This window comes from Chamaea fasciata, unplaced genomic scaffold (assembly GCF_029207755.1).
Source record: "Chamaea fasciata isolate MVZ Bird 193981 ecotype frontalis unplaced genomic scaffold, bChaFas1.0.hap1 SCAF_4, whole genome shotgun sequence".
Taxonomy (NCBI): Eukaryota; Metazoa; Chordata; class Aves; order Passeriformes; family Sylviidae; genus Chamaea; species Chamaea fasciata.
The window spans coordinates 69,125,481-69,152,781 of NW_027094089.1; the positions used below are offsets into that span (position 1 = coordinate 69,125,481).

The following is a 27,301-nucleotide window of genomic DNA, read 5'->3' on the forward strand; positions in this document are numbered from 1 at the left end:
GACACTGCTGTGAACAGAATGACACCTGTCCACTTCAGTAGCAGTCATGGTTTTAAAAACTTTATTGGAACTGTTGGATAGAAAAACTTCTGTTCCATCCATCAGTCTGGGTGGATAAGGGCCCACATCCTCAGCTGCTGTCCAAAACCATGATTGTCTATACAGATATGCTTCCCCAAAACAAAGCTCAGCTGCCTGCCAGCAAAGTTTCTTCACTTCAATTTTGGACGGGAGATAGGAGAAACATTCCCAACAATGTTGCTGTGGCACTTGGATCAAAATCAATGTTATCAGGAGGAGTGGAACAAGGAATTAAACAGGGTTTTTTTCCCTGGCATTTCTTCTTTCTCCTTATCTCTCTGACTCACAGCCTGAAAAAGTAGTTAGAATATCTTTGGGTTTGGTAAGGTTTGGGATTTTTTAAGAAAAAGATAGGCAGGGGGGAAAAAACTCCAAACCACCAGCTTGGAAAGCACAGCAAACCTGCTTTGCGTTTTTCTTCAGAAAAAAAGGGTTTGTAGGAAATCACTTCACTCAGTTCAGAAAAGCAGGCAGCAGCTCGGGCTTTCCCTTCAACTACAGCATTTCTCATGGCCAGAGCAGCTACCAAGGACAACCCCAAAAGTATTGCTTTTTTCTGTAAGGATTTCAAGGCTTTGAGGTTCTCCTTATACCTCTTTTGATATAATCACTGTTATTTCTCTGGCAATAGCACCTAGCAACCTCAATCATTTTGGCAGATGTTATGCAAACATATAGGTCCATTTGCACTGCTCTGCAATTCAGTCCCTGAGCTTTCCTATTATTGTTGCGACTTATTTGCATAGCTGGTGAGTGTTACTGTGCTACCTGCCTTTCAAACACCCTTGTCTCAGCCAGATCTCCCAGAGAGCTTCTCTAAGTGTAAGCAAGCCAAGCCTTGGAGGAATCTCTCTCTTCAAACTGTCATATCCCCTGAGAGAATGTTTTCTTTTTTTTTTTTTTTTTCCCTTGCCTCTGGACTGCTCCTTTCAAAACTGGAGGCACAGACAGATAGATGAGGAGAGCTCAGTTCTTTCTGAGCACTTGCCCATCAGTGTGTCGTTTATATTCCCCTCACTTTTAGAAACTATTCTCAGGGCTTTGTTTGCTTTTCAACTGCTGCCAAACATTGTCCAGATGGTCTTAATGTCACATCACTGTGGGTCTTTTATTTTCTAGTCTGTGCCCTGTTTTGTCCTTCCTTCCAAGCCAATGTCTCTAAGACTATTTTTGGCCCCTTACTTCATTTCCCCTCCCTTCTGTCCATCAAGCTGGGTGAGTCACACTCATCTGTCCAGGAAACCTCATCTATTACCCCAATTGTTCTGGACTGAAAGCAGGAGAAGAACAGTCATCTCCAGATGACATTGTTTATGCCACCCCAAAGCAGCTCACCAAGGGTGTAGGTACTAAATACCAAGCAGTTACTCCACACACACACAAAAGGCTGCCCTAGCAGCACTGACTGAACCTTCAGGACTGTGCTTTGGAGAGGGAGCATCCTGCCAGGAGCCTGCAGTTATCACATGCCAGTGTGTTTTTTAACAATACCAGGAGATCCAATTCTCACCTATACACGCATGGAGAAGGAACCCATGTGTGCCAGCAGAGATGTCCAAGCACAAACATTGGGCTGAGATTCAGCTCCTCATGCAGGGTGGGTAAAGAAATATGTACACAATCCTTGGGTCTTAAATTCAGACAGATGGATGCTTTTCCTCAACATTTTCCTCACCAACATGATCATTACAAACCTGAGTTTTTCTCTTGTATTGTAAGTAACCATCTACCCTGAGTTTAACTCCATCACAATGAACATTTCTCCATTCCTTCAGTCCCATTCTCAGGGAAGAAAGCTTTCCTGACTTCAACCATTTCCTTCCAAATTCTGAGGATACTTTTCCAAGGCTATTGGTTTAATCATTGTCCTTAGTTTTGATGCTCTCCTGCCTGCTCAGTTTTAAAATCGAATCCTGGCCAAACATCGCATTTCTCCAGAACAGGCAGCTCTTTCTCTGTACTGTAGCCATCAATATCAGCAAACATGAAGGAAAAGGAATAATCTAAGCCTCAGGGAGCAGCTACTCCTGCCCTTCAGAGGCAGAGTACAGGAGACATTTGGGTTTTGGAAACAAGGCTGTGCAGGGTGACAATGTAAAGCTGTAGACCCCTTTGCAACCTTTAGGTTAACACCACTCATTCCTGAAAGGAGTGGGAAGTATTTCTGATTTTAAAAAGTAGAATAAAAAAAAGTCTAACCTCACCTGTGTCACAAGGAGCTAAAACAATCAAGGGAGCTGAAAACTTCATAAATAAAGGACTTGACTGACAGCCTCTCAGGAGTCCCCACATTGTGTTCAATCCACCAGACTTTGTGAGACATGGAGCCAAATTCTCACATTGCTTACCTGCTCACAGTGCAGGTAAAATCCTGTCTAATGCCAGAGAAATAACTCTGGAACCATACACTGGCAGTTTCTAGGAGGTGAACTTGGTGTTTTCTCTCCATCCAGGTCTAGAGTTATGAAAGCACTGTAGAACTTTCTGTGGGGGGCCTTTGTGTGCTTACCAACCTGTTCAACAAAAAGTGCTGCAACCAGCAAGTTAACAAGGCTGCAAGGTGCTGAGGGTTCATAAGGTCTGCATTGAAATAAATTTTAGGAAGAAAGGAAATTTTCTTTTTCCATAAGAAAAAAAAAAATGTTATTAAATAAATAAAGAAAAAAAAATCTAGTTCACAGAAACTCCAGGTTGACCTGATTTTTTTTTCTAAAAGCACACAATTCCAAAAAATCAAAAGCACCTGCAATCATTCAACACCTCCATGAAATTAGGGCAAATCTTGCCTTTTCTTATTTTCCAGAGTAATATAATAGCAAGTTCAAACCAAAAGATCATTCCCAGCCTGCCTAGTAATCTCCTGAGAGCCATCCCATACATCCTAACACAATGCTGTCAGTTGGATGATGGGATTAAATAGCATCCATGTTAAAGCAAATACAGTCCAGAGAACAATGATTTCAAACCCAGCAGTCAGGAATGGACTGTGGAATGTATGGTGTTCCTCCCTTTTTTTGTGTGCCTTCAGGAATATTCTTCCACGGTGAGAAAATGTGTGAAACTCTCAAAAGTCACCCTTCCTGCCCACCAACAGGACGATCTGGGTGGGATGTAATAGCAATGGTGTCAGGATCCACTGAAGACCATATTTAAAGCAGAGATGTTTTTTACAAGATTAAGGAAATGCAAATATATATATATATATAATTTTATTTTTATATAAATCTGTCTAAGCCCACCTCCATTTCTCACCAGGTTATCATGATAGAGGCTTGAGACTGCAGAAACCAAAATACTCAGGCACAAAAAACTGGCTTTGGACTTTTCACTCCCTCAGTCTGTAACACAGCTTTCATTTCTAGAAGGCAGAGTCAATGATCCTGAAAATTTTGATAAAATCCTTAAACTCTGGACATTGTACCGTGTTCCGCTGTTGGTCACCTGGTTTGAGGTCCTGGATCCAACCAGGATCCAGGATTCTGTGGCAGGGTTGCGGATAGCCTGTCCTGCAGCAAGGATCAATATTAGTGCAAGAAAGGAGAGGTACTTATAGATGGGAGAGTGTACAGAAACAACAAAGACATTAGCCAACACAGGTCAACCAGTGCTCTTGGGACAGCAGCAGCAACCTGCCAGGGTTTTACGTGCATGGGTTGGTAGAAAAAGCTGATTTTTGAGGTGTTACACTGAATAGGTAAAGCTGGAACATGGTCTAAACAGACAAATCTGTAGAGAAACCCAAATCAGAAATTCCTATGAACAGTTCCTCCCCACCTCCACACCCCCATTATTACAGTTCTTACTGTAATTATTGTGATTGTTGTTATTATTTCACCAGTTCTGATGTTTACATTTAATCTCCATCTGCCAGACAGCTGCTGCAGAGCAGGAATCCTCTGAGTATGCACAACTTTGGTGACCCGAGTAATTACAGAAGTACTTCATAGCTTTTCCCTTCCCTAGATACTGTGGAGATGACATCCCTGAGACAGCAGGATGCGGGTTTGGTCTGTGACTGTAGATCATCACTAAATTGTTTTCTGAGCTCCTGTCACCACCCTGTAAAGATTAATGTGAGCGGAATGAAAAGCAGAGCTTTCCTCTCAGACCCTTCCACTCCTGCTGCTCACAAAGGAGGATGAGCACACCTCACGTGTTCTTGGCACTTGAGGCAGAGCACAGGAGCCTGGCAGGTGAGGAAGAAGAGGCAGGTCATGGCACACTGAGGCACAGAGGGTTGGGAGGTCACTGGCAACCTGAGCCTGCACTTCTCCAGACACTTCTGAGAACAGAGATGAGCCGCGGTCAGGGACAGCTCTTTGTCAAGAAATACACTTTTTTCCTGCCATGCTGCCTAGAAGGAGGGCGCCTTGCATTGTCCTGCCACGTGCTGAATCCCATGGGCCAAGCAGCACTCAACCCCAGGGGACAGAGCTGGGGCACAGGTGAACCCACACCACTCATTCTGCTCCACACACAGACTCTCAGCCCTGCCACGTGAGGCCACTCAGCTTAGCAGCAGTTCCTGTGGTCAGTCATGCTTTTGAAATTATGTATGTGCTGAGCTCCTGAAGGTTCCTCAGGGGTTTTTTTTGCTCTCCAGACAGTAGCAGCAGTAACTCTCAAAGTTTCACAAATTTATGAGGTGGAGTACACATCACTGCAACCATGGTTAGAAACATTAAGGATCTAGATTCAGCTAGCTATCTATAGAGGGACATAGGAGCACCTTCCAAATCACTGAAAATGCTCCAGGCTGACTTGTTTTGCCACTGGAACCAAAGGACAGGATTTCAAAGAACCTGGTCATGTTGACACCTGACAGGGCACTGAAGCATAGTGGCCAGAGACTATGGTCAGATTTTTAGGGGCACAAAGGGAGGTAAATCCATCAGACCCCATCAGGAGGGGAGGTGATCTGTGCCAGTGAAAGAGCTGTTGCCTTGGGGGAAACTTCACAAACATTTTAGTCACACATTCCAGTTCATCAGGAAATTTCTCTTGCAGAGACACTGCAAGATGCATATGTGCGCATGTGCAAAGCTAGCAAGGTTTCCTTCCTTCTTTTATTTTTTTTTTTCCTCTGCAACTTGGTGGGAATAGCTTCATACAAGCTCTCTATGGGTTGTGTGAGAGCTACCCAAACACCAGGTCTTCACCCACCCCCACCCTCTAGTTCATGCTCTACTTCCCATCTTTCCATGTTCATGGTCCCCACTAAGCCTGTCCTTGCAGGGCCTTTGCCTTTGCCATTTCTCCATGCCCAGTGCATCCCAATAGATTTGTGTCCTGCATCATCTACCTGCCACAACTCTGTCAGGCAGTACTTGTCCTAGAATCAAAATCTAGTGCCACAGCTGCCTCCATAAGGGATCAGCATCTTTGCTGTCACTGCCATAAGTTGGGAAATACTAAGGAGGTGACCTTCAATTGTGTTATTGTTCCTTCTCTGTGAAAGATATTTTTAATAATTTCAAGGTCTTCTTGTATATATTCAATCTGTCTGGAGGTAATTTTAGAGCGTTCATAATCTTCTTTTTCTGCAGCAGCATGAATTGCTAGAGGAAAAAAGGGTTGACCAGCATGGGTAAGGAAGGAGAAGCTGACAAAACTTCTGGGTTTTTTTGCAGTCCCCTTGACAGAGAGGAACAAGCCACAGATGTGCAGTTGAACAAAATTAGGTGTTTTTATAAGAAAGAGAGCATTACAGCTCTAGGCATAATGTGAGCCTCAGCCTTTTCTGAACTAAGGTTTAGGAAAACCTTTAACAAGACTTTGTGTATCAAGAAAGAACATTGAACCAGTTCAAGTCACTGACAGCTGAAAACTTTTTTGCCATGGTTATGTCTCTGGAAAGACACAGAGAAGGGAAAATACTCCAGTTTCCAGGCAGCAGCTGGTGGTAGGATACAATTGGGAAACAAGACAGCTATGGTGGGATGGTTGCAAGTCAAAAGGCATTATCCAGTTGTCTGGCACAGGGGTATTTTTCATCAGGATAGTGTGAAGTGCATACCCTTCTTTAGGATCCACAGTTAGGGAGACTCCCTGGAGTGCCTTCTGGGCTTCAGAAGGTCAGAAACTGAGCCTGGTGAGGTCATGGAAAAACACCAGGGAGATGTTGCCCGACATGCTCTGCCTCTCCTCAGCCTGTGCTGTTTCTGTAATCCTGACCTCATCCTTTTCTCCAGTGTCCAGCCTGGATCCAGAGATGGTAACTGAAGCTTCTCATCTCAGTTGTCTGCCTCTTTACCAAGCTTCAGTGCAGCTGTCAGTAAAGGCATCGACTCCCTGACACTTCTGCTGTTTGGCTGAGATACCACCAACCTTTAAAGCCCCCTTCTCTCTGCATGTCTGCTCCAGGTCCACAGGGATGAGATAACTCAACTTTAATCCCTCTTGGTCACTGTGCCCCCATTTGACACCCCAGCCTTCAGCACTAGGTTTAAGAGAAATTGGAGAGCATGGATTCCTGCTTCAGAGTTTCTGTTTAATTAAGTGCCCAGGTGTTGAAGTACCAAGCGTCCTCTGAGCTGATAGGGTGGGTTTGTGGGACTTGGTGGAACAGGAATGCTGCAGTTCCAATCAAAACTACTAAAACCTTCCCTCTCAAATCGAGTTTTTAGCAGTACATTGTCCCTAAACAAAGGCCACCCCTGTCAGGACTTAGAGCAAGTGGCACCCACTGTTTTGATTTAGCCAGGAAATTCCAGCCACGGTAATGCTTCTGGCAGGGCAGGTTTTGCATCCACAGAATCAGCAACCTCTCAGCAGAAAATGTCACCTGTGGAAAGTTTCCAGCCATCATTGCTTTGGAAACAGTGCTTAAGGCAAATCACACCGCCACATCAACACTGAATCATACCCCAGATGCAGATAGAACCCTACAGGGTTTCCAGAAGAAGTTTTTTATCACACCCTTAATTCAAAAAAATCCTTTTTCCATTTCCAGTTCTTCCCAGGGCAATGAGCGTTGTTAGAAGTGTTTACACTGCTGTTCTCTGCCAAATTAACATTATCGCTCTCACAACTGCAGGAGCTTCTAGGTGATGCTGGCTACTCACAGGCAGCAATTTCAGAAGAACTAAAAGCAAACAGGATATATGATCACATTTAACTATCACTCTGCTTCAACAAGCAAGAACCCTAAATTCTAAGCTTTGCGAAAAAGCCAGAATATCGGATGCCTCCAAGTTTTACGAAAGCAGCTTGCTTTGAACACATATTTTATTGCTCTTTGCTCTTTCCACAGCCATCGTTGTGTCAGAAGGTAGGTAGTGGGAACTAAAAATCATCAGAAATAGCAGTCCCCATTGTGAACCAGGTTTACACAGAACATTTCGCATCCCCTTTGCCCACCTGGAACCTCCTGTGGGATTGATTCACTTTCCCACATTCCTGCTCCCCGTAGGAGTAGGACAGCATTGTCACAGCTGACTGAAACAGGAGCCATTCCGTGGTGTAGAATGCTGAGGACAATTCATCCTTACCTTACCCCCAAGCCTGACCTTTAAGACTGTTCTCCCTCTCCCAGCTGTGTGAGCCAAGTCTCGATATATCATTATCAGTGGGAAATATGTAACCGCACTAGAGGAGGAAAATAACTGGGAGACATGTGAGTAACTGAGACAATGCAGAGCTGCCAGATCTGTGACAGCTGCTGGGGGCAACACTACGGTCTGACATAATGCACATCCAGGTAAATTATCATTTTGAAATGTATTTTCCTGTGGGCACAGGAACTAGCACAAACATACAAGGGATTTTCATTATTATCACATTGTGAAGGAAGTATTCAAAGCTTCATTTCACCAGTGGTTGTAGGGGGAGAGAAGACTGCTGGTGTCCTTCCCAAACACCCTAAAGTGGGTTAAATGAAGGCATTCCTTCAAAAATGCTAAATCTACAACTTCTTAGCCTACCAGAACATATTTTAAATTAGCTTTTCCAAACTTTTCCAGAAGCCCTCAACAACAATAACAGCAGTGTGAACACTGTAAACGAAGTTTCTTTTCCATGCTGTACAGCTTAATAAAGAAGAGAAGTGATAAAAAAAGACAGAATCAGAAAAGCAGTGACCAAGTGATCAGGGCTGACCCTGTCTCTGTGGGGACAACCCCTCACTCCTGGTCCGAGTGCCTTGTAGCTTTGGCAAAACCTCTGGCTCAGTCCTTGAGCTTTGACAGGGAGGGTCCTGGCTGATCTCAGCCCATGGTGCTCTGTTAGGTCTCCATCACCCTGTAGAATTAAGCACTTTCCCTGCTTTTTGTGCTGAGTGGGTCCCTGCAGCTCTCTGTAGCCCTGAGCCCCAAGTGAAGTGCACAGTGCTGCCTGAGGCACTTGGCTTCCCCAGGCCTTTGAAAACCACCCTCCCAACATCCTACAGCCTGCTTGGAGAGTTTTGGCTGAGCTTTGTCAGTGAGGTAAGCTGAAATAGACCACCTTGTGGTGGAAATATTAATTAGTTACTGTTTCTGAAGTGTATTAGATGTTATGGTGTCTCTGTCTCTTCTTATCTGCAATATGAGCTTTCTGGCCCTTCTCTCTACCCTAACAAATATTTTATATAAACCTGGAGTGCAAAGTCTGAGCTGACATTACAGGATGAGCCAAGTGACTATCATTCAAATATTTATTTCATGAGAAGTAAGAACATTTTGCACTTTTCTCCATAACTATTTCAAAATCAGCTTATTTCTTCTTGTTGGAAGAGAGCCCATTGTTCATTTGACACTAAAGATAGAGCTTTGCTGTTTTCTTTTAAGTCAGCATTTGGAGGGTGGACAGCAGAGAGGGAGTTAAGCTTTATAATGCTGCCTTGTCAAAAGGATACAACATTATGCAAAAGGAATGAAGTGGAACAAAAAAAAATTTGCTTTCTTTTCCACACACTCTCTCGCATTGGCATACGGTTTTCAAATGATATTCCTCCTTTGCTTTGTCTGGTAGATTGTATATCAGATGACTCTGCAATTAAATGGCAAGAGCACCTTGCTGCATCAGGAAGCAGTTTCCTCTTGCCCACAAAATTTCTAAATTAATGGGGCAGAAGGGTGGTGCTGTTTATCTGGTTTTAAATCCCTCTTAAATAAGAATTTGAACAACTTAGTGCCAGAGCCTGCAGCCTGGAATGAACACTATTCCCCCAGAGTAAAGGCAGGCAGAGTGTCACACCCACAGAGGGGCAGGAGGGGCACAGAGGCACGAAGTGATCTGCCCGAGGTGACACCGAGTGCAGGAACAGGCACCAGGGCTCACAGCTTCCCTGGCCTCAGACTGGAGGCAGAGGGAGAGGGACAGCGTGGTCTACCAAGAGAAAAGAGGACAGATGGTTGTTTTCCTCTGTGACTTTGCAGGATAAACCAGGAAACGCTGAGTGATGCCCCTCCTGATTTGTATTTCTAACAACGTGTCCCTACATCCCAGCTGCTCACAGAATGCTGTGCAGTGAAGTGCTGGAGCACAAATCTCATCAGGAGCAGCTGAGGGAGCTGCGAAAGGAGCTCAGCCTGGAGAAAAGGAGGCTCAGGAGGGACCTTCTGGCTCTGCACAACTCCCTGACAGGAGGGGACAGCCGAGGGGGGTCGGGTTCTGCTCCCAGGGAACAGGGACAGGAGGAGAGGAAACAGCCTCAGGCTGGGCCAGGGGAGGTTTAGTTTGGATATCAGGAAGAATTTCTTCATTGAAAGGGCTATTAAGCATTGGAACAGGATGTCTAGGGACGTGACTGAGTCATCATCCTTGGAGGGATTTAAAGAACATGTGGCACCGTAGGACATGTCTTGGCAGCGCTGGGTTAATGGTTGGACTTGATGATACTAAAGGGTCTTTTTCAGCCTAAACAGTTGTGTGATAGCCAGTAAAATGTTCCTCTGTGAGCTTATCATCCTTGAAAGTGGAATTCCTCATAGCTGGATGCAGCTTGCATGGTGCACAGTGAGGGACTCCAGGCAGACTCCCAGTGAAATCCAGAGCTGGGTGTGATTAACTTCCCTGCACCTCTGAGGAATAGTACTAGGAAATTGCTAGCATTGTAAATTGCCTCAAACATGCACTTACTGAAACCCTTAAAGAGCAATTACTATATGTTAACTGAACACCCATCAACTGTAAAAACAGCAGTTATGTCGGTTTAATAAGTGTATAGAGGAGAAAATCTCACCACCCTGCAATTAGTTTTAAATCTCATAAAAAGTGTAACTTGTACACTTTTTTCTTATTAATACATAAAACATGTACAGCATGTTAAAACATGTAATTAGCACATATATAACAGGCTAAAAGTTGAGTAACAAATTATCACTAGAATACTGTTGAGCTCTTCATTAGCCATGTGAAACCACCCCTCAGCATGCAGGGCTCGTATCGTCCTGGGAATTAGGTGATTTCAGCGACTGTTCAGTGATTTTAGATCGGGCACAATGATACACTGTCCATTTCCCCTGATTCCAGAATCACCTCACAGCACAGGATATTCCTGAGAGAGCCAGAGGGCAGGGGAGGGGTAGCAGGAAGACATGCTCCTGACCAAGGTCTACAGCCCTCACCTCCGTGAGGCTGTGTTTAAAAATCTGGCCAGAAAATGAGGTGTGAACAGCAACTCACACTGTGCCAACCTCCACCAGGGGCTATCAGCACATCAGGACAGAGAAAAGGGTCCTGCACGAAGGTCCCCTTGATGGAAGCGGAGATCAGTGGTGGATAACATCAGCAGGAGGGTTTGTGGCCACAAAAGGGGAGCCAAAACTGGAGGGCTGGAGGCCCCCACCATCACCAGGAGGGAAGTGAGGGACTGGATATTACAGTGGGAGTCTGAAAGAGTAGGAAAAAAGGGGAGAGGGCTGGCAGAGCAGGGTGTAGAGCTACAACTTGGGCCTGCACTCAGGGTGGATTCTCGCTAGGGACCCTAGGGGGAGGAAAATAATATCTGATATGTGCCACTGGGAATGTCACCCAGTCACACAGTCTGTTGACAGAAAGAAACCACAACACAGAATTACCCTTTGTTTAGTCTAAGTCAGCTGCCAGCATGCATGCACACACACCACATGAAAGGCAAAACCTGTTCCCAGAACACCTTCCTGAAGAAGCCATCTGCTGCTGCCCAAGCTAATGTTACCATCCTCCCCATCACAATGAGCTTTGGAAGCATAAACTTCATTTTCCAAGTGAGATAACATCCTCAGTTCCAAGCCTGCCAAGTGCAGTTCAGAGACTTGTAGGGTTTATCTGCTTGCACAAGGAGGTGCTGAGGATGGAATAGCCACACAGCCCCCTGATTCCATGGGGTAGGTCTGGAAGTGATTGGTCAAACTGAAAGTCCAACAAGAGAGGGTCTTCTCCTAGCCCCAGGCTCACAGGTGGATGTGCTTCTCCCCAGAGTGGGCAAAAAAGTCTCCCTTTCCTCAGAAGTGTTTTTTAACAGGCCCCGAGGAGGTGTGGAAATTTGTTCCCCCTCAGAAAAAGGGTATTGTCTCACTAAATTTGCTTAAAATATTTGACAGTATTTGATGGCATTTTAATCATTACTCATCTAGATAGTAAATCCTAAAATATGGTACCCCACCAGATTCAAAGATTAAAAAAAAAAAAAGGATAAAAATAAAAATATTAGTAAAAAATTGTGTGCTTTTCATGCACAAATGTGTAACTTGGAGAAAGTATTTAACTTAAATCCTTTCCACTTCTGAATGTCTTCAGGTTAAGGCCATGGACAAGGACCCAACTCACCAGAATTTATTTTTGGGTTATGATAGAATTCCTCAAAACAACATTCCTTCTCCTTCTTATACCACCTCCCCATCTGGCAAAAAGGGATGCTAAGTCTCTTTTCTGCCCCAACAGCAAGACACAACTTGTTTGTCCTTTATATTTTTGGGAAAGGTTTCTGCTCTCTTCCTACTACAGGAAACCCTACAGAAATATTTGTGTTACATGATTTTTTTAATGCTATTGTCATGAAAAATAGATTATTGTCTTATTCCATTTTTCTCATTCCATCTTCTAATTATTCTCTTTGAAAGAGCATTAGTGGCAAAGGATTAAAAACTAACAGACTTTTGCTCGAACTATCTACTACTGGTGAAAAGAAACATTAGATTTAAAATAACTGAAATACTTAATGAACAACAAAAGCCTCTCTAGTTCAATTGATCCTCCATGAAAGGGACCTTGAAATAGTGATAGGAAATATTTATATGTAGTTTTAAGCCCTTGTCTCTCACTGGACTAAAAACACGAATTAAAGTTTAGGAATTTTGAATGCAAGTTTGTACAATTCTTCCTGCTTTGAGATACTCAAAGTTAAATATTATAGGCTTAGTGAGTGTTACTCCTCACACAGTAAAGTTAATCAAGAGGGGACTATCACTACTGTTAAAAGAAAGACATCCCAGTCTGAAACTGGAGATGACCTGGGCTAACCAAAGCTCTGCTGGAAACCTGCTATTGAAGAAACAAGCAAGATTCCTCACTGCTCAGAATCAGCTGAAGACAATCTGGAAAACTTAGTGTAGAGCAAAGCAGTCCAGTAATGGAACAGCTGTACAGACAGGTTGTTTAGGAAACATCAATTTAGATTTTCAAATTAGATATGGATCTGAGCCACAAAGTTTTGATCAGGATTCAGACAGGCTACCGATGAGTCTTCTGTCTGACCTACCATGGGACTGGGGCAGTGTTCACATCCTGATGTCTCCAAAGTTCTTGCTCAGTTTGGACCTGAGAGGATTGAACTCACAACTAGCTCAAGCTCCAAAAGCTCAGATGTCTCAGTGTCTCAGTTCATCCTCTGTTTTGAGGTTTGTGAGAAAAAGCACCTTGTCAGCGTGGGCAGGAGCTACAGATAACCCCAAAGACAGAAAGAAACTAGGAAGTAAGCTTATTTCATCACTCTCTACTTTTGTTTTCCATCATTAGCTTTCAGATTAGACATCTAAAAAAATACAAGAAAAAAAAAAGGAAAAAAACAGGAGTATAAGGGAAAGGTTTGAGATACTTCAGCTTGATAAAAAGGCAAACCACCTTCGTGTGCATAAGAACCAGCCACAGAATGGAGTTGGTTAGTGATAGTTGAAGAAAATATGACTGAACTGCAGATTAGTAAATTCTCACAAAGCAGAAACTCACCTGAGTACTGGAGAAGAGCCCAGCTGCATTACACCCTTGATATTTCATTTACAGCATTTGCTGGTGTTCGTTTCAGGATGGGACCTCTCTGAAATTTAATCTGGACATTTTAATTGAGAAATCTTAGAAACTTGTCTTGTTCAAGGTTCCAATTTTGAATGAAAAATGAAGTGATCCCCTCTTCCCTAAGCAGTTTAACCACCTGTTAGCACAGCACTTTTCCACTGCTGGCTGGTGAAGGTACATGGTCATGCTTCTATTTGAATTCACAGTGTTTAATCACAAATTTTGCTCTCAAGCATGACACTGAGGAGAAGGCCTACCTCCCCCCCCCTGGAAAAAAACAGGTGCATTCTCTCCATTTAAGGCTCTCCCAGAATGCAGAGTGTCCCCAGGAACAGCCCACTGACTCAGCAACAGCACCCATTTGATACAAGTGGGAGGGAAAAAAAATCTTGTCAACTTTCCAATTAAATTACATGTAAAGAAATCTAGGTTACAGCATGAAACCCTGCAGAATGAGGTCCTAATTGCTAAATGTGAACTTTCAAATGGATTAAGTAACAACATACATTTAATCTGATGTTAAGAATATAATTATATTCTTGTTGCTGCTGTTCATTGAGTCACTTACATGGGATATGAAATCAACATTTGATCACCTGTCCTTCCTGCTTTTGGTTAACTGCACAGAAGCACAACAAGGTCCTCAGGGAGGGGTCAGTCATATTTAAAGCTGTTGATCCCCAAAAATCGTTTTTCTGTCCCTGAGCTGAAGAAACACAAGTCTTGTTTGCAGCACCTCAACCAACAAACAAAATAATGTCTCCTTAAACAGCCTAACTCCTACCAGACACATCCTGGCCAGCATTTGCCACCTGGCTTCCAGAGCAATCCCATGAGGGAAGGTAGAAGAAGAGCTAACAGGAGCAGCTGAGGAACAGAGGGAGCAAACATCATTTTCTAACCTGTTTTCCAGGAGGATAATTCTGTAGTATTAACAAGAAAGACTTTGCAGCTGCAGCAAAACATCTCAAAGGCCTCATGCCTTTCTGCAGGCAGCAAGTTTTAAGTGCTGGATGTTTATTTGTCTATGAGAAACCAAACCCTTTCCACTTCTGAATGACAATTTTTACTCAGATCACATGGTTTCAACAATCATGTGCCTGAAGTCCTGAAGAGTCTAAGCAGAGGAAAACATGCTTTTGTCTGGAAAAAACATATCAAAGACCTAGTGTTCAAAGACCTTTACAGACCTTGCCTGCTAATTATCTGTTGGTTCTTATAGACCAAAACTACCTGCATAGTTTAAAATTCCTTTAACTGCAGCATCTCTGCTAGAAGCCTGTAGTGACTTTGGTCTAAATGATTCCACAAAGACTTGAAGCGATATTTGGCAGGGTAGCTAAATACGGTTTTCTTCAGTTGCAGAGAAAACTTTGAATTTCAGTCTAACACTTTCAGCACAAGCTAAATTAATTCGAGGCATTGCTGGTGAATACCCACCTCTCTTAAAATGCTGCTGAGAGCACAACCGAACAGCAGCAGGGGGACACATTTCACATAGATTTGGAAGTCATGCATGTACAGTTGGCTAGACTGAGCTAAGCTCTTCATTATAGAAGTGTAAACTCTACAGAGAATTCAAGAATCAAGCTAAGGCATATTTGCTGTTACACCAAATATTCAAAGAGAGAAATTATTTGAGAAGGAAAGCATGTCTCTTCTCATTCCAGCACCTGACTTCATTTTTTCCCTAAGCATCCTAGCTGAAATTAATCAATTGCAATTCCTGAGTGATTATTTTATGAAAAATTTATTTTATGAACAATGTCAGAGTAACAGAGCTCACACAACTAACTTTTAGGAAGCATTTTTTAGCAAAAAAAAAAGCTAAAACAGCAAAAAATTTTAACACAAAAGTATTTTCAGAAAAAACAGCTATTCAGTCAAATCTAAAATGGAATTAGTAGCAAAAGTACTGTAACTTACCAGAACACAAAATGAATGTGAAAGAGGCAGGACTTCTGTGGATAAAGCTTTTGTCACAATGGATTAAGGTAAGATTTTCATTAGGGAGAGATTATTCCTTTCCTGCTCACCATGGGATTTTCTTTTTTCTCCTTCAGGAGTCAAGACATTGAACCAGAGAGGGAACACACCTGATCTGATCAATTTCCACATTCTGCTGGAACAAAACACATCTCAAATGCAGCAAAAGGAAAGTCAATAGTGCTACCTGAGTCTTAGCTGCACACTCTGTCTGTTGCTACACAATACAGTGCATTGCATGAGAATTTATTTTGCTTATTTTTTGAGCCTTTTTTCTCACTTTTTTATGAGCTGACAGAACTTTGCTTTGGATTCCTCCAGCTGTAGAAAGCAAGAACATAGGCTCAACCACAAGAGCAAAGCACACCCAAATTCTTCCCACACTGACACCATTTTGGGTGTTTCGCTTGATTTGCAGCATATTGTGTGAGTGCTGGAGAGAAGGGATTGTAGGATCCAAGCTGGAATTAATTAAATCTGAAATAGAGATCGATATTTTCTCCCCTGTGATGGTAATCTTCCATATGTTAAGGGCTCTTGTGTGCTGTCCCCTGGCAGTGATGTCTATAAACCTAAAGAGAAAATTATAAAATCCACTTTGATTCTGCTAAGAAATCACTGTCTTAGTTACATGATATGCTGCTGAGCATACATTTAGATGCCCACTTATTTGCTCATACCTTTAGATTTGCGTTTTAGTCAGAAATTATTAGACACAGGACAGGCAGAAATGCTGTTCAGAGAAGGGCTGTGAGGCAGTGAGCACACCCTCAAAGTAGCTCACACTTCACCAAGAACATGGGCTTGCAAAAAGCGACAAGCTGAAGAAGTCAAGAGTTTAGAGAACACTGAAGAAATAGAAATTGGGAAACAGGCTCATGAGGGGGATCTGGAGATCCAAAGTTTCAGCCTCGTGCCAAAAGGATTATTGCTGATACTAGACCAGGCCAGTGGTGTTTGTGATCTCTTTGCTTTGGAGCCAGACAGCTGGCACTCACGGTGGAAAAGCCCTGTGCTCTCAGAAGAATACTGAAGACTTCAGAGTGGGGAAGACAGCAGAAACTTGGGCCAGCTTCCATTGAACTAAACATCAGCAGTTGTGTTGAGGTATTTCCTCCAAGCCTGAAGACTGACTTTTGCTGTCTGGGTTCACATGAAATCTTCCAAGATAAATGGGCCAGGAGTACCAACATTTCACACCCATTTCCCAAAGAGTGGATTTTCCTCTGGGAACCCCACTGATCCAGACTTGTATGTGACTCTGCCAAGCTTCAGTGCTGTCCCTGAGTCACAGGACAACCTCAAAGGCTGAACTCTTCTCCAGGAAGGCTGGATGTTTGGAAGGGAAGGAGATAGCAGCCTGATACCTGTATTCCCATAGCAACTCCTGCAAAGCCTTTGCTCAGGGTGGGTACAAAGGTAAGAGCTCTGCATGGGGAGCATTCAGCCGCTGTACCTCCAGGCTGGAGAAAAATGCCAGCAGTCAAGATAGCAATAATGAGGCAAACATTTACCCAGGCTTCATAAGCAAAGGGAGGACAATGAGCCTGGGAACACAGTGTGCGCAAAATCCCAGTTATCCCACAGCACAAACGCTCCCTGGGAAGCCCAGGGTTCTCAGCTGAAAGAAAGGGACCTGCTGGTCAAGGCAGAGGGATAAAAACGTGAGTAAAGGATCACTGTTAGTAACCGTCCCCTTTGCTTCTTCCCTCTCATTCCTGATTTCAGTTCAGCACAGGTACCTCAACACAGGTGATCCAGGACATGAAGGGAACTTAAGGAAAGACAGGGTAAGACTGTCACTGTAGTGACAGGACAAGGGGGAGTGGGTTCAAATCAAAGAGAATGGGTTTAGATTAGATTTTAGGAAAAAAATCTTGGCTGTGAGGATGGTGAGGCACAGGTTTCCCAGAAAAGCTGTGGCTGCCCCATCTCTCAAGGCCAGGTGGGACAGGGCTTGGAGCAACTTGGGATAATGGAAAGTGTCCCTGCTCATGGCAGAGGGTTGGAACAAGATGATCTCTACGGTTTCTTCCCACCAAAATCATTTTATGATTTTATTATCCAGTCACATCCAGCCTGATACCTAAACATGGGGAGAACAAATGCTTTGTTTCAAACTCAGACAATCCTGACACTAAGGTGGATGGGAAAATGCAACTGCAAGAATCTAGAACTCATCCCAAGGTCTTCCACTATTAAATCAGTGATGTGATTCTTACTGATATATCACTGAGCAGCCCTTTCCTCTTTTAATTTAGTGAAAATGCAGGTAGCCTCTGGGCTAGAACACATAAATTGCAAATTACTTGTAGGTCTCTGTGAATAAATGTTTCCAGTGATCCCTAAAAAAGGTTGTCTGACAGCTCAAAATGCATCATTCCCCCCCCCCCTTTCCCTGTAAAGTCAGGTTAAGGAAATAAGCATCTTAACAGGGATATTTCTCTACTTTTTGACTACTAGGGAAAAAGGCATGAGCATGTAAAACTATCAGGTGATCAAAGGTTTCCTGCTGTTTCACAGCATACACATTCCTTTACAATCCAACCCCAGCACAACCCAAAAGCTGCTTAAACTGGGAACAGGATCAGATTAAAACACCACCAGATAAAAAAAACAACCCCAAAACCTTCTGACATCTTATCTTACCAACATGTATTTAAAAACCTGCATTTAGCAAAGAAAGATTCCACGACAACACCACAGGCATCTCTTTAGGTTTTTGGAGGAGAATGAGCAAATACACCAAGCTCCAGATTTTTGGGTGAATATTTATCTCCAGTCAAGCACAGCACCAGTGCTGGATCCAGCAGGTCATCAGATACTGGGGAATACAATATTGCAACAGCTCATGACAGGGCTTGAGCTGGTAATCCAAATACCAGCCTGTCTCCATCTATTTTGATCTTTCCCTTCAGCCTGCAAGATTTCCTCCTATGTCTGGGTTCAGGAGTCAGCAGAGCTTGGCAGTGTACCCCTGACCTCTAATGGATGTTGTCCTGGGGCACATTGGAGGCATTTTTGAGGGATGTTGTAGACCCTAGACTTGTGTGACCTAGAGCAAGTAACTCCCCATGACTGCAAATCAAAAATTCTCTGTAAAACACCGGGGGAAAGGGTGCAGGAGGGAAAAAAAGAGGACTTTTCTCCCCACCAGAACTGCCAAGTGAAGAACCAGTCACTTGCAGGGACCCATCTCCAGAACAAGCCAATATAAAAACCACACTCAGACGAGCATGCACTCTTAAAAAGTTTTTATTAATTTTCATTGTTTTGTTTTTTTTTTTTAAAAAAAAAACAAACCCGTCAGTGCAACAGTTCAGTATCCCCTTCCTATCCCCCATCAGTAAGCAGTAATTTTAAAATCAGGAAATACCGAGTGCTGAAGCCAATGGGTTAGCATTTTGCTATTATTTCCTTCTGTCAAACTCTGAAAAAGTCCTCTGTATAAATTAAACAATGAAAAAAATGTTATTTTCAATTCTATGTCATTACAGTCAACAGAATCATAATAATGCACCTAAAATGTGTGTCCACAATATATCAGGTATACATTTTTGGGAAAAGAAAAAAAGGAAAAAAATATGACATTCTAAGCTTGTTAAAAGGATAATGGTCCCATTTTTTTTTTTTTATTACAGGTTAGCAAAACAAAATCCAATGGATTACAATATTTACATGTTATTTGAAAAATTAAGTAGTGATAAAAGCATGTCACAATCTTTGTTTTTTTGTTTTTGTTTTTTTTTTTTTTTTTCTTTTTCCTTTTTGGTAACCATTACAAACACCCAATCCAGGTATGGAACTGTTTAAATATATTTGAAATGAGGCCAATTAAAAAAACAAATACAGACACAAAATGTGTATTTATACTTGTCCCTCTAATATGTTTTTTTCTACGATGTTCCCTCCCTATTTAAAAGAAAACAAAACAGAAAAGAGCAAAAACAAACAAACAAACAAACAAAACCAAAACCAAAAAAAAAGAGAAACCAACAGAAAAATCAAAAGAATCCCCCTAACACACAATTGATGAATCCCCAAAAGCAAAACACCATGCTTCTCAAGTAGCACTTATTCCACAAATGCAACATTTTTGCCATCATTTTTAAGTGAAGCTCTCCAGGACACAATTTCCTGGAGAGCTTCCTATTTTCCCCCCTCCCCCTCCCCCAGATACCCCCCAAAAAACAAAAAAAACAAACGAAGACACATGCATTTCTAAAACTAGGTTTCAGTCAAGTACTTTCTACTTTTTGGAAAGAAACTTTTTTTTTCAGGTTTTTAAATTTTTTTTTCTCTTTTTTTCTTTTTTTTTTTTTTTTTTGTCTTTTTTTTTTTTTTTTTTTTTTTGTCTTTTTTGTTCACAATCAGAACATACCATGGGCACCAGATCCTGTATTGGCTGCTCAGGCAAAATCCCCAAATTGAGTTTAAATAGGCTTTCTACCCAAGGAGTAGTTTCAGGATCAGCCATTTAAGGTATGCAGGTTCCTATTCATTCTACACTGCTCCCCTCATGCTAAAAAGCTAAAGAGGAGGGGAAAAAAACTCCGCAACTCCATCCACTGAATTGAGTTAAAAGTAGTTCTCCAGGCTCAACGTTGTGTGTAACCAACTCACCTCCGCTTGCAAAAAGATGTGTTAACAGACACCCCCCCTCCCACCACACCAAAACAAACAAACAAATAAACCAACCAAAAAAAAAACCCCAAAAACCAACCACACACAAACCACAGACAGAATTTAAAAAAAAAAAAAAAAAAAAGGAAAAAAAGGCAGCCAATCTCAACGAAAAGTTACTGGTGTGAGACTGATTGATGTTAATATGACAAGCAACAGAACGGTTATGAGGACCCATGTGTTTGGCCCATGAGCTGCATAGCTGTGCTGTAAGTTTGGTTCTTTAGGTTTGTTTTTTTTTAAAGTTAAAACTTCTTTGTTATCTCCATATGTTTAAAATTAATGAGGACAACAACAACAGCAACAACAACAAAAGGTTCTATTCACAAAATCTAGCCTCCTTTCCCTGTCCCCCACTCAGAAAGAAATACTCATTTTTACATGAGAAACTTAATTGTGCTGTATTTGTAACACCTCAGGCTGACAGAAAATAAAACATGTGGCAAACAAAACCGCACAATCAGTCACATGAAATCTACCAAATACTAAAATTATAACTGAATACTAACAAACAGCTTACCTGGAATAAAGGATGACAATTCACAAACAGTTATCTAGGAATTAAAGTATCTCTCTCTTTTTTTTGTTTTTTTTTTTTACTAAAATAATTAAAAAAATCACAGTATTTTAAGAAATAAAACCCACACTGGGATTTTAAGCACAATTTGTTTTTCCTTTCTTTAAAACTTTATTTTCTTCCTCCATTCACCACCTTGCCCAGCAGTCTCTCTACATTTAACCACAACAACAACAGGTAGTACTGACAAATGCAGAGATCTCCCTTGGTTAATTCTGAGGTACTAGGAAACAGGTGACTGTTTTAAGCAAAGCAGTTTCTGTTTTTTTTTTTTTTTTTTTTTTTTTTGTTTTTGTTTTTTTGTTTGTTTGTTTGTTTTCCTTTTTTTTCCGTGTTTTTTTTTTTTCTCTTTTTTTTTTTTTTTTTTTTTCTTTTCTAAAGCAGTTGCGTTCAGTCTGGAAAAGCGTTATGTATTAAAACTAGAAAAACGCACACAAACTTGTGCGTCCAAAAGTTGTCCCCCCACCACTTCTTCCACGCTCACGACGCTTCCACTCATAAAACAATCGAAGTCTCCACTGCAAAGCACGATGTGTAATGTAGGAAAAACACGGGGAGTTGCTTCATTAGTCCAAGATGAGCATAACTTCCCATCGTCAGATCCAGGAGGAAAAAAAAATGCAGTGATGTAATGGAGTCACTTATTCCATCACTTAAATAACTTTAATATACACACACTCACACAGATACCAGTGCTTTGAAAATAGATCATTCAGTCCTAAAAGCAGCTTTATTTCTTCCTTCAGCCCACCCGCCTGCCCCACCCCGCTCATCACTGTTCAAGTACTGTCGATTAGAACCACAACAAACGCTTGCTTATTCGTTTTTGGCCTCCGGGGTGTCTAGGAGAGGTTGGTCAGCAGTCACCATGCTGACTGCTGTTTCTCCGAGGTGGGAATAGTCCACCACCATGGTCTCGATGGCTTCCTTCTCCTCTGGAAGCGTGCTGGCTGTCTCCTCCACATCCTCCTTGGGCTGGCTGTCCTCGTCGCTCCTGTGCTTGCTCTCGTTCAGTGCCCTACAGAAAACAGGAACGGTCAGGCACGGGGCACAGCAAAGCCAGCTCGTGCCTGTCACATGAGGGACAGCAGCAGATCGCCTTCCAAAAAGGCAGCCACACCATGCTACTGGCTCAAAAGGAGACGCAGAAGAATGAAGTTGCTGGTGAGACATTCTAGCCCTGAAACGGAATCTTTGTTTGTTCTGTGCTGGGACAGATTTGGGATCAGAGGGAAGAACTCAAATTGCAACACTTGGAAGTTTATTCCCATCTCTCTGGTCCCTTGTAAAGAAGACTTAGGCGGCACGAAACAAAGGCACAGGAAAGGAGTACATTTCCCAAAGAGTTAATAAAATCCAGTAAAGCTCTTCACAGGTTGCAGGCACTTATATTCAGACTTACATTCTCTTAAGGGTAAGAGAAGTTATTGTTTCTCATCCCATCACAGTTAACCCACAATATTGTATTCAGATGCTTCCCACATGTCAGCAGCCTTGAATGAAATCTACTCTTTGAAGAAACTCTGGCTATAAAACAGATCTCTGCTACCAATGAGATACACATCAAAAGAAGGAAACAGATTGCTCCAGAGATTCCTATCTGAGATGTGTATCATCCCAGTGTGCAAACTGCCACAGAGAGGAAAAATTTTTTAAAAAATCAACAGTACACTTAGGGGACGTTAATCCTGACCAAGAGGCATTCACCTAGGGACATTCTTAAGTGTTACAATCACAGCTGAACCCTAAGGTTTACAGCCACCCTGGGCAGCAGAGATAAAAGGATGCAGAGACATCCAATGACTGTATCCGAAGACAGATGTGGTCTTCATAGAACTGAGTTTGCATTTATTGCAGCTTTTTGGGAGGGCAGGGATGGGGTGGGGGGAATATGGAGATCTACTGACACCTTTGGCTGCGTTTCAATGGAATACAAACCAACTTACATGCCATGTCTCAGCACGTGCCGCTCCCACTCAGAGCCCTCGGTAAAGGATCGGCCGCAGAACTCACATGGAAAGCGTTTCTCTGGAGCACTGCTGTCAGGAAACATCATGGGATCTGGAAAAAGACAGTACAGCCCATGAACTCAGAAATGCCAGGGAACGAAGGGACCACTGTGATCCTACTCCAAACCCCTCTGCTGCACCTCTCATTCCAGAGAAGCAAAAGACTTTCTTGTCAAGTAACTGGGAAAATGCAGCTTCTGAAAAGAAAAGTGACACTGCAAGTGTCAAATCCCATCCTAGGTCTTAAAGCATCTCTGCAAGTAAGGGTAACAAGTCCCTGCTCCTCTATTTCAACAAATGAAGAAACTGGGGAATTTAAATTCTAAACCAAAACTGCCAAGCTTAGGACTGAAGTGGCTTGAAAGCAAAATCAAAAAACCCCACTCAAGTCCATCTATAATTTTGGAACCGGTGGTACAAATTTTAGGAAAGACACGGATTTGGTATGTTGAACATTCGACTCTTGTAATAGATCATGAAGCCTCGTGGTTTAAGTCCTGCATCTTAACTGCATAGGTGTTTCGTGCCATCTTAATCTTTTATACGAAGTGCTAGGGGCCTCATTTGCAGAAGTGTCAAGCACCTTGTAAGATGAGTGAAGTCACTGGCAGCACAGGGAGTGACATTCCTGAAAGCCAAGCTCCATGTGAATACAGCCTGCTCTGACAAAAGATGAAACATTTTCTCACAAATTAAGAAGATCATCGCACAAGCCATTGAAAATAATTGCATGAACTATCTCACTTGATTCTTTTGCTGGAAGTGAGACAGCACCATCTGCTCAGAGCATTAATTCCTTAGCAGGGATTATCTTAAGCAAGAAATCAACAGAATGTCTTTCTGACTCCTCCTGAACTACTAATAAAAGAATAGGGATTTTGCTTAATTTTGGTTCTGATCTCTGCTCACTTGATTTCTTCACTCTCAGACTTACTCTGTTCACGATCAGTCTCTGAACTCAAAATTGCTCACACATTCCCTATTATCCACACCTAAGTCCTGCAAATGCATTTTTATGACACACTTCTCACTAGTTAACCATTACTTCAGTTTTATATGGAGTGGTTCTTGACACAATTTTTTGGCCTCTTCCCGTGAAAGAACAAAAAATCCAGTTTGCATTTCTTATTGTTGGGGGCTTATTTATTATGTGGTTAAATATCATAAAGCCGCTGTGTTGGGGAACACGAGAATGCAGGCAAATGCCATCAGCTCAGTTTACATCTGTATTTTTACCTCCTTAAGCGTGGCACAAATTTATAAACACACTGCAACACACAGACTAGTCATGACAAAGGGATAAATATTTTTGGTGAGTAATAGGTTTAGAAGCAAATGCTGCTGATGTTCTGTATAAGAATATAGCTATGGATGGGACTTGGAGAATCCTGGGATAGTGGAAGGTGACCCCACCCATGGCAGGGGCTGGGACAGGATGCTCTTTAAAGGGCTCTTCCAACCCAAGTCAGTCCATAATTTATACTTGCAAATCTCATTAAGTTTAGCAAGTGTTACTCTAGTAAATCCACTACCTCTTCAGACAACACTATCTTGTTCATCCTACTCCCCAGTAACTTTTGCCTCTACAGATGAGAATTTGGGCTGCTTCCCTGGAGGATTATCAGAAGCTGCTCTTCTCTGGGTCCTACAGAGAAGAAGTAACAGACTGCACACACACCTGACCTCTCTGTGGTTTTGCTCTGTCACACATACAAGCACCCATGGGCATTTAATTTTTGCCTATTATGGAAAAACACCTCTTGATCTGGTAAGACCAAGACATAAAGATCAGTTAACAGCCTCTCTGAGTCACAATTCTACCTGGGAGAGCTGTTCTTGGCATGGTCTATGCCAGACACTTCATTTTTCCCAAGACAGCTCCTTTTAAACTATATCCTCTAACACAAGCAAACGACTCCTTTCCTTTCCCATCCAAGAGTGCAGTTCAGCTCTGCTGCCCAACTCTGCCTGTCCACATGGTCAATGGCCTTTGTTTGGTCCAACAGCCCATCTGAAGAAGCCACAAGCTCTTATTTGCACCTTCAGTACTGCACAGAGTAGCTCAAGTCGAAGCGGTGAATCTAGGGAAAAAAATCCTGATTTCCCCAAAGACACAGACCTCAGACAGATACTCAGAGCACAAAGAGGCACTCTCAGCAAATCCCACTTTCTTCTAACACCACAAAGGCTAGAACTGTCACCCCAGCAGCACCAAGGATCGCACAGTTGGATGTAGTTTGAAAGCTGTGACAGCATTAACCACTGTGACAGGCTCTGTTTGAAACCATAGGTCTGGCTCTCTGGTGTCAGAGCAAACCATTGCTGTGTCACAAGGATCTTCTGAAAATGCATAGGGAGATGCCAGCATGCAACTTAGCATCCTTCAGTTCCTGTCCTACTGGGACATTTTTCAAAAATCTTGGACCTTAAGAGTGGCAATTCACGCAACTTGTCTAGAAAAAATGCAGTCAATACAACTGGATCTTTTCTAATATCCTTTTTGTAGTAGGCGTAAGTGTTTTCTGCATTTTCTACCTATTTTATTATAAGGTAATACAAATATTTAAGAGATTGAAAAGCAGAAAAAAAGAGAAACAAAACAATGGTGAAACATCAACCCTACAGGCCAGGAAAGAAAGAAATGCTGCAAAGCAAACCTGAAAATACGCATAAAACTGAAACAGAGGTGAAAAAAAAAAGTATAGAATTATCAAGACGCTGCCTTGATTAACTCTGAAATATGATAACACATCTATTAACCCTTGCACATGGAAAACTACAGCATGAAAGGTGATGTTTTTATACTTTGAGGGGATAACCTAAAGCCAATTTAAACAATGAACTTCATCTTGGGCTGGCCCCCTGCCTGTGGCACATTCACAGGGATCTGTGAGGCTTGGCAGCAAGCACTTTCTTCTCCTTGGTCCTGGCACCATGGCCTCCAAGGTCACTTCAGCACCTGTGCCTGTGTGTAATGCTAAGGTAACCCTCACAAGGACAGCCGGACTCCTCATCCCTTGCTAACATGGGTCTACACACAACATTAACCAGCCTGCTGCATCTGCAGCTGAGGTGAACTGGAGCTTTAGTCAAATCATGATACGATTATTGTTCCAGCCACAAAGCCAAGAGGGTCGGAGCTTCGCCAAGAAATGCGGAACCCTGAAATGTACATGGAACTGACATCCCTCCTCAGATTTTTCTGTTGCTCTACCTAAGACCTTGTGAAGGACATTTTTCATTAAAACATAAATGGTTTCCTATCCAATTGGCTTGCATTCTCATTTAAGTTAAAAGCCATCACTAACTGCTCTTGAAGTGCTGCTGATAAACACAGACTGAATTTACACTCCAGGGACACAAAAGAAAACACAAGATGCTGGGGTCTGGCTATTTAAATGTAAGAAGCATGATCTGAATCCCCCTAGTTCTGTAAACTACTTGTGAATCCAGAAATAGGAATTTTTCAATGCCGGAAAAATGTACAGAGATACCTTTTTTTTATTTTGTGAAAAGCTCTTGAATGAGTTTGAAAGCTAAAAAATCAGGAAGAAAATGTTAACCGAACATGGTGATGTACCTTTAGCTGAACTACACAGAACCTGGCTAAATGGAGTTGTCAGCATCAAGAATTGGGTAGCCTGTCATTCAATACATGAAGGGGCTAAAGATATTAAATAGCTGCTGCATTTGAACAATGAATTGTTGCACCAGACAAAACACAGTTACATCAGACATCGGAATTACTTGTCTTTTATGGGAGAAGGTTGTTGGAAAGGAAACACTTAATTTAATTAACAGAGAACTTACTTTTTCTCTGCTGATGTAAATTCAACCAAACCAAAAGTATATGGCCTAGCCTTGTTTAAGTCAGTGGGATTATTCTTAGATACAAACCTAGGCACGTATTTAAATATAAAATGGTACAAGCAGGTGGGCATGGATGTACCCTGGCTCTTGAGCTGCCAACTGCAGCAAATGGAAACAGGACTGACTGTCTGACAAAGAATGCTGGGCAGAGAGATAAATAACAGCCCATAAAGTAGCCTTCATCCCTCACTTGGACAGTGCCAAGTGAAAGCTGGAAACTGGTTACCAAAACAGAGAATCTGACAGGCCACTAAAATATACTTACATAGTTTTCCAAGCCCTTATAGATGTTATCTGAACAGGCAGATTAGTCACAGATGCTATCTCATAGCATGTATTCTTCCTGAACAGACAAAAAACTTGTAAGGAGGATTAGAAACATAAGACTCCTACAGGAGCTGTGTCTTCAGGAAAGCCACATTATGTTACTGTTTCTGCAGAATATGTGCTGTCCACTCAACAGCTGACCTGGCACAGTTGGACTGGTAAAGTAGGTAGCAGTGCCCAAAAAACCACAACAAAAACCTCCCAACACATCAAAGAGCCTGCACTGACCTCTCTCTTGAGCCTTGGGGCTTAACTCTTCTTCTTTTTCTTCTTCATCACTGCTAGAGCTCTCTGTCTTCCCTTTCATTTGTTCCAACTGGTCCAAGTTAACCCGTCCAACCAGCTCAAAATTACGACTCACCTTTGAAAGAAATACATCTGTTAGCACTCAGCACAATCACTAACCAGCCAGAAAAAATGAGCACAAGTGCAAAACAAAACTGAGTACACCCCAAAGCCTGCTCAGCTTGAAGTGACATGCAGTCCCCATAATCAAATTAACACTCATTTATTTCCAGTGGCAGTGATTCTTCCATTGCTGTTTATTCTGCAGTTCTCATTTCTGTTTTTTGGA

The 27,301-nt window shown here is 42.3% G+C and overlaps 1 protein-coding gene across 5 annotated transcripts in view; it reads right to left on the minus strand.

Moving 5' to 3' along the window:
• Window positions 1–18,500: 18,500 nt before the first annotated feature.
• Window positions 18,501–27,301, minus strand: part of ZNF462 (zinc finger protein 462) — a 91,217-nt gene continuing 82,416 nt past the window's right edge. For all 5 annotated transcript variants that reach the window (XM_066181878.1, XM_066181882.1, XM_066181881.1 and 2 more), the window contains 3 exons: window positions 26,956–27,088; window positions 22,468–22,582; window positions 18,501–21,539 (listed from right to left, as the gene is read on the minus strand). In XM_066181878.1, the coding sequence (XP_066037975.1) occupies window positions 21,338–21,539; window positions 22,468–22,582; window positions 26,956–27,088 (450 nt within the window). In that variant the 3' untranslated portion in view covers window positions 18,501–21,337. The remainder of the gene's footprint in view (window positions 21,540–22,467; window positions 22,583–26,955; window positions 27,089–27,301) is intronic.